This window comes from Sturnus vulgaris, chromosome 19 (genome assembly GCF_052056855.1).
Source record: "Sturnus vulgaris isolate bStuVul1 chromosome 19, bStuVul1.hap1, whole genome shotgun sequence".
Lineage (NCBI taxonomy): Eukaryota > Metazoa > Chordata > Aves > Passeriformes > Sturnidae > Sturnus > Sturnus vulgaris.
In genome coordinates, this window is record NC_142261.1 from 12,550,668 (window position 1) to 12,563,472 (window position 12,805).

Sequence of the window (12,805 nt, forward strand, 5' to 3'; positions counted from 1 at the left end):
TGGCACCCCATGGCACCTGCCACATCCCTGGCGGGGATGAACTGTGGGTGTTGACACAAGGAAGGGCGAAGTTTGGCTGTCCAGCCCTGGACTTCCCAGCATAGGAAATGTTGGCCATAAAATGCCATGGTAACAATAGCCATGGGGACACCTGTGTGTCCCCAGCTGCAGGGTCAGGGTGACCCTGGCAGCCATCAGGGTGTCATGGTGACAAGTGCTGCAGGACCTGGCCCTGAGGCATAATGCCCATCCTAATATGGTGATGCCCTGCCCCATGCCTGTGCATTCTGGGGGGTTGTATTGCTTTGAGTGCATTTTATGTCACAGTGCAGGCAGGAAATGGGCCCCACAAATGCAACTCCCAAATGGGCATCCTCCAGGGCAGGGACACGGGAGACACCCATGGTCCCTTCCTTGACGGCAGGCTGGGCGATGGAAGAAAGCCACATCATGCGTGGGGACACACCGTGGCATGCAGGGATGTCCCTGGGTGCCTCGGCTCTGGGATGGAGGAGCCCCTTCTGTTTTGGCAGTCACCCCTTCCATGAAGGGACAGCAGGGCCAGGCTGGAAATGGGCACCACTGGCCCTGCTGTCACCACTGAATTGTGCTGTCATCACTGGTGCAGCACGAGGCTGCCACTGGCACAGGCCAGTGCCAGTCTGGGGTCAAACCCACACCATGAAACCTCCCATAGGAGCTGGGGGACACAACTGGGCAGCACCAGCCTGCGGGGCAGAGGAAGATGGGCTGAGGGGGCAACTTCTGAATTTCTTCGATGATCTTTAGGTCGGGGCTCCTCTGAGACACGAGAGATGATCACACAGGATCTTAGCTCATCCGCTTGCTGTCTCATGCCTGGGAGGTTTGGCCAGTGGCCCAAGGGCTCTGGAGGAGGAGGAAAATTTCATCATCCTGCTCCAACGTCTCCTGTATAATCAGCCTCTTGTTAACCGCTCCAGCCCCATGCGAGGCGCTCGCTGAGGACCGGGGCACTGGTGCAGCCTTAGGTGGTCTTGGCCGTGGCAAAGCTCTGCTGAGCCTCTCCCAGCCCAGCCTGGGAAGCGGCTGTGATTTTATCTGGTGTGTCCCCTCCACCTCGCACATGCTCACTCAGCTCCCTCAGCCTCTTCCCAGCCTTTCTGCATTTCCCCAGGAACTTGCAGTGTTTCCAGAGCGGGACTCCCCATACCACGGTGCTCCACACGCTGGGATGGTCCCCTCACCATGATGGTACCCACACCACACCCACACCCACTCCCCATGCCAGGACAATCCCTGCACCACCATGGTCGCCACTTTTCACCATCATCCCAGAACTTTTGAGCAGCTGGTGAGTGTCAATTTAAACATTCCCCCCAGAAAAATATATATCCAATCAGCCATCCTATAGCAGGTGGGAAGAGAGGAAGGAACAAGGCGACAAGGGACTGTGATGCCCTGAGGGATTTTGGGGCAGCCCCGAGGTTGCTTTGGGGGAGCAGAGGTGTCTGAGGGTGAGCACAAAAGGGACCCAACGAAGAGCAGCCAAACACAGTCTGTTTCTATGGGTTTATTTTAAAAAAGTAGGGCAAGAAGTATAAAAAAATAAATATTTAAATAGAATTCCACATATTATATATATATTATATATATACATATATATATACATATATATACATATATACATATATACATATATACATATATACATATATACATATTATATATATATATATATATATATATATATAATATTCCACATATTATATAATATAATATATTACCACAAATCTTAGTAATAATTATTAATTATTATTAACAATAAAATTATTAAAAGTTATCTCTCAGTGCATGCTGGGCTTTCTACGGAGGAAATAAATAACACTCACAGCCCACTCTGGTGCCAGGAGCAAGCCAGCGCCACCTGCCACCGGCCTGGGGCCCATCCCTGTGTCCCTGTGTCCCCATGTCCCCATGCCCCCGTGTCCCGGTGTCCCATGTCCCACATCCATGTGTCCCTGTGTCTCATGTCCCCATGTCCCCGTGTCCCACCTCCCCTTGTCCCCGTGTCCCATTCCCCCATGCCAGGGCTGCGTTCAGCCGTGCAAAGCCCAGCCCGTGGCCGTTAGTACATTCAGAGCTCTTCCAATGGGAAAAGCGCTTTCCCAAAGGAGAGCACATTCCGTGCCCCGCCGTGCCCGCGCGGGGGGATGGTGCTCCACAGTGAGGTGACTGTCCCACACAGGTGGCCTTGTCCCCGACGGTGGGACCCAGCCCCAGCCAGCACAGCCACCAGTACCCTCAGTTTGGCTCCTTGCAGAGGAGCCCAGCCTTGAAATGTGCAGGGGGAGCGTGTCCCCATGTCTCCACGTCCCTGCCAGCCTCTTCATCCCAATGTCCTTCCTCACAGTCCTTTTTCCAGGGAAGTGACAGCCTTCAGACGGTGCTCAAGGTCATCTGTCCGCTTGCTCTCCGTGGTGACACCGTCCTTGGGGGACAGAGTCCGGCCCTGCCGCCAGCCCCACAGCTCCCCGCACCCCATGGGAGCACGGGGATGGCTGAGGCACACCCTGGGACCAGCCCCACGCCCCGGCATCTCCTTGGGGATGCGCTGCTTCGTCCTGCTGGATGCTGGCTCTGCTCTGCCCGGGACACTCCGGGCTGCAATGGTCACCCCCTCAAGGGGCAATAAATTACCGGAGGGCGGATGGGGCCAGCTCAGGGTCCGTGTAATAAATAGGGAGGCGGGAATTCGGGAGGCAGCGGCGGGAGCCGGCCAGCAGCAGAGAGGCAGCGCAGCCGGGGCGGGCGCTCATGAGGGGCTGAGATGAGGTAGGAGGACACGCGCTGCCTGGCCGATGACCTGCACGTACTTCCTGAGCACCTGGCAGCCCTGCTGCTTCTTCTTGAAGGCGCTCTTGCCCTTGGAGCTGTCCCCGTACCTGACGTCCACCTGGAAGATGTTGTAGTTCTTGCAGAGGAGGCAAGTGAGGTTGGAGATGAGGCCTCGGGTGGTCTTGGTGGTGTTGTGGAGCCGCTCCAGGAGCTCTTTGGCCATGGGGTTGAGCTCCTCCTGGTCTCGTGTGATGTTGCCCAGCGAGGCGTTGAGGAAGGCGAAGAGTTTGTACATGGCCACCATCACTTCCTTCCTCTCGCTCGTCCGGTTGACGCGGAAAGCGGGGAAGAAGATGCCAGCGGGGTTGCAGAGCTTGTCACTCTCGCTGCTGAACGGCTCTCCCTGGCACTTCAGCTGAGGGGAGAGGCGAGCGTCACCCCATGTCCCTTGTGTCCCCCCTGCCGCCGTCCCCGCCGTGTCCCCAGCCCTCCCCCTTCATGCACTTGTGGCTCAAACCCCCCACGGTCCCTGGCCGTCCCCAAGAGCCACTTACATAGAGGCTGAAGAGCTCCTGGGCGGTGGCGTTGAGCACGGCCACCTGCCTGCGGGTCTGCTCCTGCACGTTGGAGCGGCACAAGCCGTGGCTGGGGCAGCCGGAGCCGGTCACCAGCAGCGCCCGGCCGGCCACGGGCCGCCGCTGCAGCAGGAGCAGGGCCACGAAGGGCACGACGCCTGTGTGGGGAGAGAGGCCGGTGTCACGGTGGTGGCCCACGGGGACCAAGTTACAGCCGGTGCAGAGCATCCACCGAGGATGGCTCCGGTTCCAGGCATCCAAAGGGAGGATGTCCAGCTGGAGCGGGACTCATCCCGCTAGGGTGAGCGCGCAGCTCAGCTGGAATCCCCAGACCCCCCACTCTGCCGTCCCGGCCGTGCCGCAGCTCCCATCCCGCTGCCGTCCCCCTCACCTGCCCCCCGGCGGGCGCTCCCCCGCCTCCCTTCCCGGCGGGGGGCCCCGCAGCATTCCCACATTTCGCAACCGGCCCGGTGGCGACCTGGCGGGTTTAATCAAACGTGCAAGACGCTTTTTACTCCGTTACCCTGGTCCGGGCGCTTCGGGAGCAAGGCCCCACCCCGGGCCGGCTGACTCAGCGGGGCTCCCGCAAGGAAACCTGCTCTCGGCGTGCCCTCCCTCCTTCCTCCCGCCCCTGGCCCCACCGCCTGCCTCAGTTTCCCCGTCTGAGAAGTGGGCGCAGCGCCGAGGAGCCCTGGGGAGAGACGATGCAGCTGCCAGAGACTCCAGCCAGGAAATCCCTGGACGCGGAACAAGGGGACCCTTGAGCCTCCGGCAGCTGGGTCGCCCCGGCGTCCCCTCCTGAGAGCGGGGCGCTGCAACCCCCAATCCGCTGGGACTCCCCCAAACCGGGATCCGTCCCTGCTCGAGGAGGCCAAACCGCTCCTGGAGCCCGCAGTGCGCTGGGCATCCTTGGGGAGGGTGGCCCGGGGTGTCCCCTCTGCTGGGTGACTTTGACCAGCAGGGCCCCGTCAGGGTGGGGGTCCCATGTCCCGCAGCCGCCAGGCGAAGCCCCCGGGCCGTGTCGAGCGCCGAAGTCGCCCGCACTTGTCAGCGCCTCGGACGTGCCGCCGGTGCCGGGTAACCCAAGCCTCGATTTATTTACCCTGCCCAGGTGGGAGAGGACTTACCTGGGCGTGTTCCGATCCCTGCCCCGCCGCTCCCCTCCCGCACGGGACGGGGGGACCCTGCCTCCCCGCGCCCCCGGGGCCCCGGGTGTTCCCACGGGATGCAGATTCCCTGACCCCTCACGAGCCCCTCTCGCTGTGTCCCCCCGGCCGCTGCTTCTGCCATTTCACAGCTGGGCAGGGCGAGGCTCGGTACCCACGTGTGCCAAGGGCTGGGTGGGTGGGGGGTCCCGGGTGGGTGCTGTCCCGTGGGACCCCCCCAGAACGGCTTCTGGGGTGGGGGCTGCTCCCTCCAACCCCCCTCCTGCACTTGGCAGCCTCCCCATCCTTCCAGTGCTCCCGGCAGAGGCTCGCGGCATCGGGAGACCCAGATGGAGGAAAAGCAGGAGGGGGGGGAAAAGTATTTAAAAGTACAAAAAAAAAAAAAAAATCCCCCCCTCCTTGAGATTTTTTTCTTTCCTTGGAAGCATTTCCAGTTATATAAGTGTCCAGATGTTGGCTGTACCGCGCCAGCTCCGCGCTCCGCTCCCGCTGCCAATTCCCAGAGATGCTCATCCCGGGGGGGACGCAGCGCGGCGGGAGCCCTCGCTCCGTCTCCAGCGGTGGCATCCAGCCGGGAAGCGCTTGCACCCGAGCATCACCGGCAAAAGGAGGGGAGGGGGAGGAAAAAAGGGGGAGGGGGAGAACGGGACATAGTATCCCCAAAGTCGATTTTTTTATTTTTTTTACCTGCCGGCACGAACTTCATTGTGAGCCGCGTCCCGGGAGCTACTTAATAGGGATTGGTGTTGGCAGAGGAAGTTTTCAGAAATTCATGTTCATACTGGGGGACTTCTCGGGGTTTATATACCGGTCCGCAGACAGCCTATGTTGTAAGAAGAGGGAGGAGAGGGGGGTGGGAGAGAATCACGGACTATAGTTAATGTTATTGAACGGGAAATCAGGGAGTCAGTTAGGAAATAGTGAATGATTCTTAAACTTCTGAAAAAAAAAGTTTATGTCACACCGAATTTTGTTTCGTCTTTTGTTTCTCGCGGGCTCGGAAAAGTGGGTGGGCTGGGAAAGATGAATTGAAGCCCCCCCAAGGGAGGTGCGCGGCCGCACGTGGGGTTCGGGGGTGCCGAGGCGCGGTGATGAAGACGCGGTGCTGACTCAGGAGCCGCAAGCACTTTCACCCCCGGGTCCCCCTCCCTGGGCCGGGGTTTCTCCCCTTGGCTGCCGGAGCAGGCAATAAAATGAAGGAGGAAAAAAAAAGTCTGGATTGAGGTTTTTGGGGGGTTTTGGAGGGATGAAAGGCGCGGGAAAGTGGTGGCGGGATGCCGCACTCCTCGGTCACGGTGGGATGGCCGCGGTGGCAGCGGTGTCCCCCAGCCCGCCGCTGGCTCATCCCTTTGGGCAAGAATATTATCAGTAAAGGGTGGGTTTTCTGCAGGAAAAAGGACAAGCCCACCCAGGGGGAGAGGCCGGACCGGCCCCCCCAGGGTTAACCCTTCCCTCGGCGGGGCTGTCCCCTGCCTGGAGCGGACAGGAGGGCGCAGGGTCACCGTCTCGTGGGGATCCCATGGGATCGGGACACCGTGGGGCTACTCGCTGCCCGATTGGGGTGAAAAACTGGTTAAATGGATTTTTCTGTCCTTCTCTGTATTTTTTTCTCACCGTGGCCGAACTGAAACTTTAATCAGGTTTAGCAAGTTTGTGCCCCGGAGGGTGAGCCGGCGGTGACAGTCCAGGAACGATGACGCAAGAGCCACCACGACCCCGAGTGTCCTCCCTTGGCGTGGGGGACACGGCCAGGGGGACACGAAGACCCACCTGTGCTGGCGGGGTTGGGCCATAGCTGCTGCGTGCCTCAGTTTCCCCATGCAAGGACCAGCCTCGTTTGCCGGTGGCATTGATGCCCCAGCCCAGTTTAGCCCAGTCTGGTCTTAGGGGGACATCAGAGATGAGCTGAGGACTGTGGAGGGCGGGACCATGAGCTCCATCTCCCGCCTTGCAGCCCCATCCCAGTCTTTTTGGGATACGGGGAGCAGCACATCACGTATTGATGGACATCTGATGGCCTGACGCACTTAATTAGCTGAGGAATTAATAACACTTAATTATTAGCATAGGGAACGTCCTGGGCGGGGGTTGACATGGATTTTGCCCTTTCCCTGGATTTCCCAGGAGCGACTGAGTCCAGGCTGGAGCTGAGCTGGGCTTTGGCCACCGAGAGGTGTGGGACCCCTGATCATGGTGGGATCATCAAGGTGACACCGGTGTCCCCATCCGCAGCTCAGGCCTTAGGGCTAAAGCGCGAGGATTAAAGGATGGGTTTTCTCTAGGAAAAAAGACAAACCCGCGGAGAGACGCTGGATCTCTGCAGGGGGGATGCTCCGATGGGAAAACCCGAATTCCCGCTCCAGACAGGCGGGATAGGGAGATGGCAGAATGGGAGATGCCAGGGTGGGAGGTACCAGGATGGGAGATGATGCCCAGCAATGTCCCCTTTCCCAAACCCTTTGGTAGCAGGAATTTCCCCTCACGGATCCTGTGCCGATGCCCCATGGAGATGGACAGCAGGAACGGGGATGCAGGAGCGTGAAGAGACGGTGACAGGGGCGGGGGGACCCAGAGTGTCCCAAGGAGGCGAGGGAGCAGGGACGGGGGGAGCCAGCCCTCCCCGTCAGAAAAGACTGGGGATCAGGGACCTGGGGGATTTGGGGGCTCCAGGGGCAGGTTGGTCAGAGCACAGCTGTCCCCCCTGTTCCCCCTGTCCCCCCTGTCCCCCCTGTCCCCACTACCCCCTTCATCCCCACTGCCGACATGCCCAGTGACAGGAGGAGAAGCCCAGGCTGTTCCAAGGCCACCGCTGCCATGCTGCTGCTCTGTGCCCTCCGAGCGGTCCCCTCCGAGCACCCATGCCCATCACTGTCCTCAGCTCCATCGCAGACACCCTGCCCCGTCCCTGTCCCCTTCCCTGTCCCCATGATGCCTCTCTGCCGCAACCCTGTCCCCCTGCTGTTCCCTCTTCCCTGTCCCTATGCTGCCCCCTCCTCATCCCTGTTCCATGCTCGCTCATCCCTGTCCCATCCCAGTCCCCATCCCTGTCCCCGTGCTGCCCCCTGCTGCCCCAGCCCAGAACTGGCCTCTCCCCATCCCATAATTGCCCCCGCCGCCCCATCCTAGCTCAGAACTGATCCATCCCCATCCCTGCTCCGGAGCTGCCCCCTGCCCCTTCCCCACCCCAGACCTCTCCTCTCCCCAGCCAGTAACTCTCCCCTCCAGCCCATCCCCCTCCCATCATTGTCCCCCTCGCCCCAGCCCCTCTCAGAACTGCCCCAGCCCCTCTCAGAACTGCCCCCACTCCCCCCATTATTGCCCCACCTCATAATTGCCCCCCAAGCCCGATCCTTACCCCTTTGGCTCCCCTCCAGGTCCCCATCTCACGGTGTCCCCGTGCAGGGGAGACACCCAGATTCCAGGGTCACCAAAAGCCCTGGGTGTCCCCCAAGTGTGGGTATGAGGCTGTGGTGGGATCAGGGGTGTCTGGGGGCCCCTCCCAGGGGGCTGAGCTGGGGCTGAGAGAGGCAGGTGCTCCTGTCCCGGGGAAATCCAGAGCTGAATAACGGAGGGCACCGAATTCCCCTTTGACTCACGACGGGTCCCTGCTGGGGCTTCCTCACCCCTGTCCTTGTGCCCCACTGCTGTCACCCCACTGGTGCCATCCCACCCTTCCACCTCACCAATGTTACCCCACCCGTGCCACTTCAGCAGCGTCACCCACAGGTGTCACCCATCCAGGAGTGGGCACTGGGTCCCCTTGGGTGTCCCCTTGGGAACACCAGAGAAGCCACCATCCCTTCAGGGACACTCAGCTGGTGTCACCGTATTTTTGGGGTCCCCCAGCCCTCCCCATGGTCCCGGGATGTCACGTACCTGCCCCTCCCCTCCGCAGCCCTCTCCAGAGCTGGCTGGGAAGCTCGGTGGTGGCACAGTCACGGTCACTGTCACGGTCACCCACAGCATGCCAAGCTGGCCCGGGCTGCTTCATGGTGACATGGTCCCACCACGAATGTCCCCAGATGGCCGTGGTGGCCGTCCTGGTGGCGATGCTCCCGGGACTGACTCAGGCAGCAGTGCCGGCCGCAGAGCCGGGCAGTGCGGGCAGCGCACAGGGCACCCACAGGGAACGAGTGACTCCATGGGGACACATGACCAGGTCTCAGGATTTTTGACTCAGAGGCTCTGGTGGCAGCGGGTGGCCCTGGCCAGACTGCAGGACACTGCACTCAGCGTGGCTGTGGCGATGACCCAGACAGGGCTGTGACACGTGGCACAAGGTGTCCTGCGGCCTGTGCCGTACCATGGCATGGCACATTCCTGGCACTGCCAGGCCCTGTCGTGGCACCATGGCCTGTCGTGTCACATGTCCTGTGCCACATCCCACGGTGTGCCACATTCTGTGCCATGCCATGGGCCACATCCCAGCATGTGCCGTGCCACGTGTCACACCATGTTGTCCCACATTCCCCACTGCGTGCCACACCACCCCATGTCACATCCCATGTGTCCTGCCAAGGACATCGGGCACAACCTGGCCACCAGAATACAGCCTGTCCCTGCCCACAGCCACCAGGACAGACACAGGGACAAAGGGACACAGAGACACGACATCTCAATGGTCCATGGGCCTCGGTCAGCACTTTATTTCCTTCTGCCATTGTACAAAAAATAAAGAAGTGCCACGTGGACGGGGGCACTGCCCTCCTATGTGTACCAAAAATATCAACGTACATAAATAAATCCTTGTGATGCTCACAGTTTAACACCGTACAAAAAATATAATAAAAATAGATATTTATATATTAGAAATGTCCTTAAATACTTCTGCAAGCTGCAGGAGTTAAATTAACCCCAACAATCAATAAATACAATGAACACACAAATATTAATGTATAAATTAGGGGGAGGCAGTGGGGGCTGTCACCCACTGTCACAGTGCAGTGGCCAGAGCCGAGTCCCTGCTGGGTACAGTCAGGGCTGTGGTGGCACGGCCTGGGAGGCTCAGGGGGGATATGGAGGAAACAGGGATGCTGGGAATATGGGAACATCCAGTGTGCAGGAGTGAGCCTGGGGACACTGGAGCACGGGGACACCGAGCACAGGGGACACTGAGCGTACAGGATGAGGACAGGGATGTGCAAAGGCACACAGAGCTTGGGGACACCAAGCACAGAGGGACACAGACTGTGCAGGGACACAGAATTCCACTCCCAGCTGCTCTCTGGGAGCAGAGCTCGCACAGGGCAGGCAGGAGGTGACAACACCGGTGACAGTCGCCGGTGGCAGCAGCGCTCTCTGTGGGCCCCTGTGTCGGGTGCTGGGCGAGCAGCTCTTAGTCAGGCTGTGTCACCCGACCCATTGAATCACTGGAAAATCCGGCAGGGCTGGGGACAGGGAACAGCTGAGCATCCGGGGGACACCCGCCTCCACTGGGGCTACCTGGATCCACAGGAAAGTGGGGCAGGATGTGGGAGAGCCAACCAGGGCTGTCCTGCAGCCGAGTGGTGGCACGGGGACAGCAGAGTCCCCACGAGGAGCCGAAGCGGCAGGAGATGCTGTCAGCGCATCCGAGCCCTGGCTCCGGTGAGGTGAGAGGGGCTCCGTGGTGCCATCGGACGCATCTCCAACCTGGGAATGGGGTTGGGATCGCGTCACATGGGGTGGAGATGGAGGAGATGATGGAGATGCAGACGGGAACTCCGGTGCCGGCGGGGCTGCCCTAGGGGCGGGCAGGCAGCCGTGAGCCCCGCTGCGATCTCCCCTTCTCCCGGCGCGTCCGGCGGCTCCCGGCGCTCAGCTCGGCGCTGCGCTCGGCCATGAAGCGGGCGTAGCTCCAGAGGATCTGGCACCCCTGCAGCTTCTGTTGGAAGATGCCGAGGGATGCCGCGGGGCTGGGGAGGGGCCGGTGGCCGGGGCGAGGGTTGGGGGCCGGGAAGAGCCCCGCCAGGTTGTTGAGGAGCGCTCGCACCTTACGGTGGGTCCTGCTCAAGCGCCGAAGGATTTCGGCCTCGGGGTGGTGGAGGTTGCGCTGGTGCCGGATGATGTCCTGCAGCGCCTGGTCCATGTGGATCATGGGCCTCCGCAGCCTCCGCAGCCCCCAAGGCCCCTTCGCCGGCCTCCGCAGCCACTCGGGGGTATTGTCGGTGCGGCAGATGTTGTCGATGTCCAGGTGCTGCTCCTTCTCCTGCCCAGAGATTGGAGAGGAAGATCAGGTATGTGGAAGCGGCACGGGGACCGCCCCCACCTGCCCTGTGGAGGGGACAGGCGTGACCCCTCGTCCTGGGGAAGGGGACTCACGTAGAAAGTGAAGAGCTCCTGCGCGTCCTCGGCCATGAGCCTCACTAGCGCCTGGGTCTGCTGCACGGTGGGGGCCAGCGGGGACCTGCCCCCCTGGCCCGGCACTGCCCAGAGGATGAGGAGCCCTTTGGTGACAGCTAGGGAGGAAGAGGAGGGGTCAGGGGCCATTGGGGCATCGCTGGGTGCAGGGACACTGCCCTCTCTCACAGGGTGTCACTACCTCCGCGCCAGGAATGTTGCCTGCACCACAGTCTCCATCCCCTCTCCAGGGATGATCCAGCCCCTGCCCCAAAAACCTGCTGGGCAGCCGGCGGGGAGGAGGATGAGGGTGCTGGAGGTGCTATGGAGCAGTCAGGATGCGCAGACCAACCACAGCAGCTGCTCCAGCAGCTCCCCCTGCCAGTGCGGGCCACCGCAAAGGAAGGGACAGCAGCGACACTCCCGGATCCAGTCCCTCTATCCAGCTCTGGCCAGTCACTGTCTCAGTGCCGTTGTCACGTACAGGACTAGGGATATGGCACTGGGGTGACACACAGCCTTTGTCCCTTTGGAAAGCTGACCCCTGACCTTCTGCCATTGGTCCCCAAACTGTCCCCTCCTGCCTATCTCTCCCAGCATCCCCTCTCTCCCAGTGCTCCCCATGTGCCACGGCGGGGAATGTCCTCGTCCCCGCCAGCGCCCGAGGGAGGCGACACTGCCGTGGGACACCCTCGGTGCCATCTGCCACGGCACGGCTGACTCAAGCGCCATGGGGGCCCCGCGGCCGCGCTCCCTCCGCTTCGCTCCGCGGCCGGGGCGAGCGAGAGGGGACACGGGGACACGGGCACACACGTACCTGCCAGCACCTGCCAGGGCCGCCCGTCGCACCGCATGGCCGGGGCAGGGTGTCCGCCCGGGGCTGCCGGGCGCGCAAGCCACTTCCTTAAGTGCTCGGCGATGGGGAAGCTCGGCTTTTAAAGCGCACCCGAGTCACCCCCACCTCCGAAGGAGGCACCCGGACCCAACGGAAGGCAACGAGAAGTGAAGCCATGCCCCGGGGGCCAATGAACAGGGTGAGAGCAGCGCCGGGAGGAAATGGGGCCGGACGGATGATGGGGATGTTCTTCGAGTCAGTTCCTCGAGGGAGTCCCGGTGGGTCCAGCCTGGGAGGCTGCGGTCCCACTGCTCATCCCGGATCCGGCAGCACTCCCGAGTCCTGGCTTCTTGGGAAAGAGACTTTTTGATTCACGCTGATGTCACCGCTCAGCATCCGACACTGAACTGAAACCAGCGCCGGCTGCCCCGAAACCCCAATGCAAAAGAGGGCAGCGGCGGCTGGCAGCGGGGACAGGGATGTCACCCATGTGCCACCACGGGGTGTTTCGCAACCCAAATCCAGCTATGGGAGGCAAAAATCTACTCTGGCAAGGAGAGAGGTGTGGGAAGAGCAGGGCACCCCAGCACTGCCTGATGCTCCGGGGGATGTTCCATTCTCCTGCTCACACCCACCCACACCTCTGGGTGACAAATTTGGGTGCTGAACCAAGTGAGGGACAGCAGGCTTAGCCTCCCTGCCCAGCAGCACCCACGGGAACACCGAGGGCGCCGAGTGTTGCCCAAGGCAGAGCTGCCCCTTGTGCAACAGTGCCCTGGGAGAGCCCTGGGGCTGCCACGGCCTCGGCACAGCCAGCAGCACCCAGGGTAGTCCCTTGTCCCCTGAGCTCCCCTCCCTGGCAGGCGCAGCCCGGCACCGACAGGAGATTTTCCCGTTCCTTAGAGATGAATGTCGCCGATCAGCGTTTCGAGGTGTGGCGCAATCCCGTTGATTTTGGTGACCCTCGCCGAATTTACGCATTTGGAGAGTTCGATATTGGCGCAGGGAGATGACCCAGAAATTAGCAGCTCCTTCCAGGAGGAAGGATGCAGCGATGACTCACTTTCAGAAATGCTTTCTTTTCCCAAAATTTC

General features: G+C 61.2%; 2 protein-coding genes across 2 annotated transcripts; both read right to left on the bottom strand.

Annotated features, from left to right (window-relative positions):
- Positions 1-1,744: 1,744 nt before the first annotated feature.
- LIF (LIF interleukin 6 family cytokine) lies at positions 1,745-3,467 on the bottom strand. The gene is made up of 2 exons (XM_014894456.2): positions 3,372-3,467; positions 1,745-3,232 (listed from the first exon to the last, which is right to left on the bottom strand). Exon 2 carries the CDS (start codon positions 3,119-3,121, stop codon positions 2,795-2,797), a length of 327 nt encoding a protein of 108 aa, XP_014749942.2. The 5' UTR covers positions 3,122-3,232; positions 3,372-3,467; the 3' UTR covers positions 1,745-2,794.
- Positions 3,468-9,173: 5,706 nt separating this feature from the next.
- Positions 9,174-11,867, bottom strand: LOC106864793 (uncharacterized). Its single transcript, XM_014894457.2, has 3 exons — positions 11,694-11,867; positions 10,859-10,995; positions 9,174-10,745 (listed from the first exon to the last, which is right to left on the bottom strand). The coding sequence occupies exons 1-3, from the start codon at positions 11,728-11,730 to the stop codon at positions 10,281-10,283; spliced, it is 639 nt and encodes a 212-aa protein (XP_014749943.2). The 5' UTR covers positions 11,731-11,867; the 3' UTR covers positions 9,174-10,280.
- Positions 11,868-12,805: the final 938 nt, after the last annotated feature.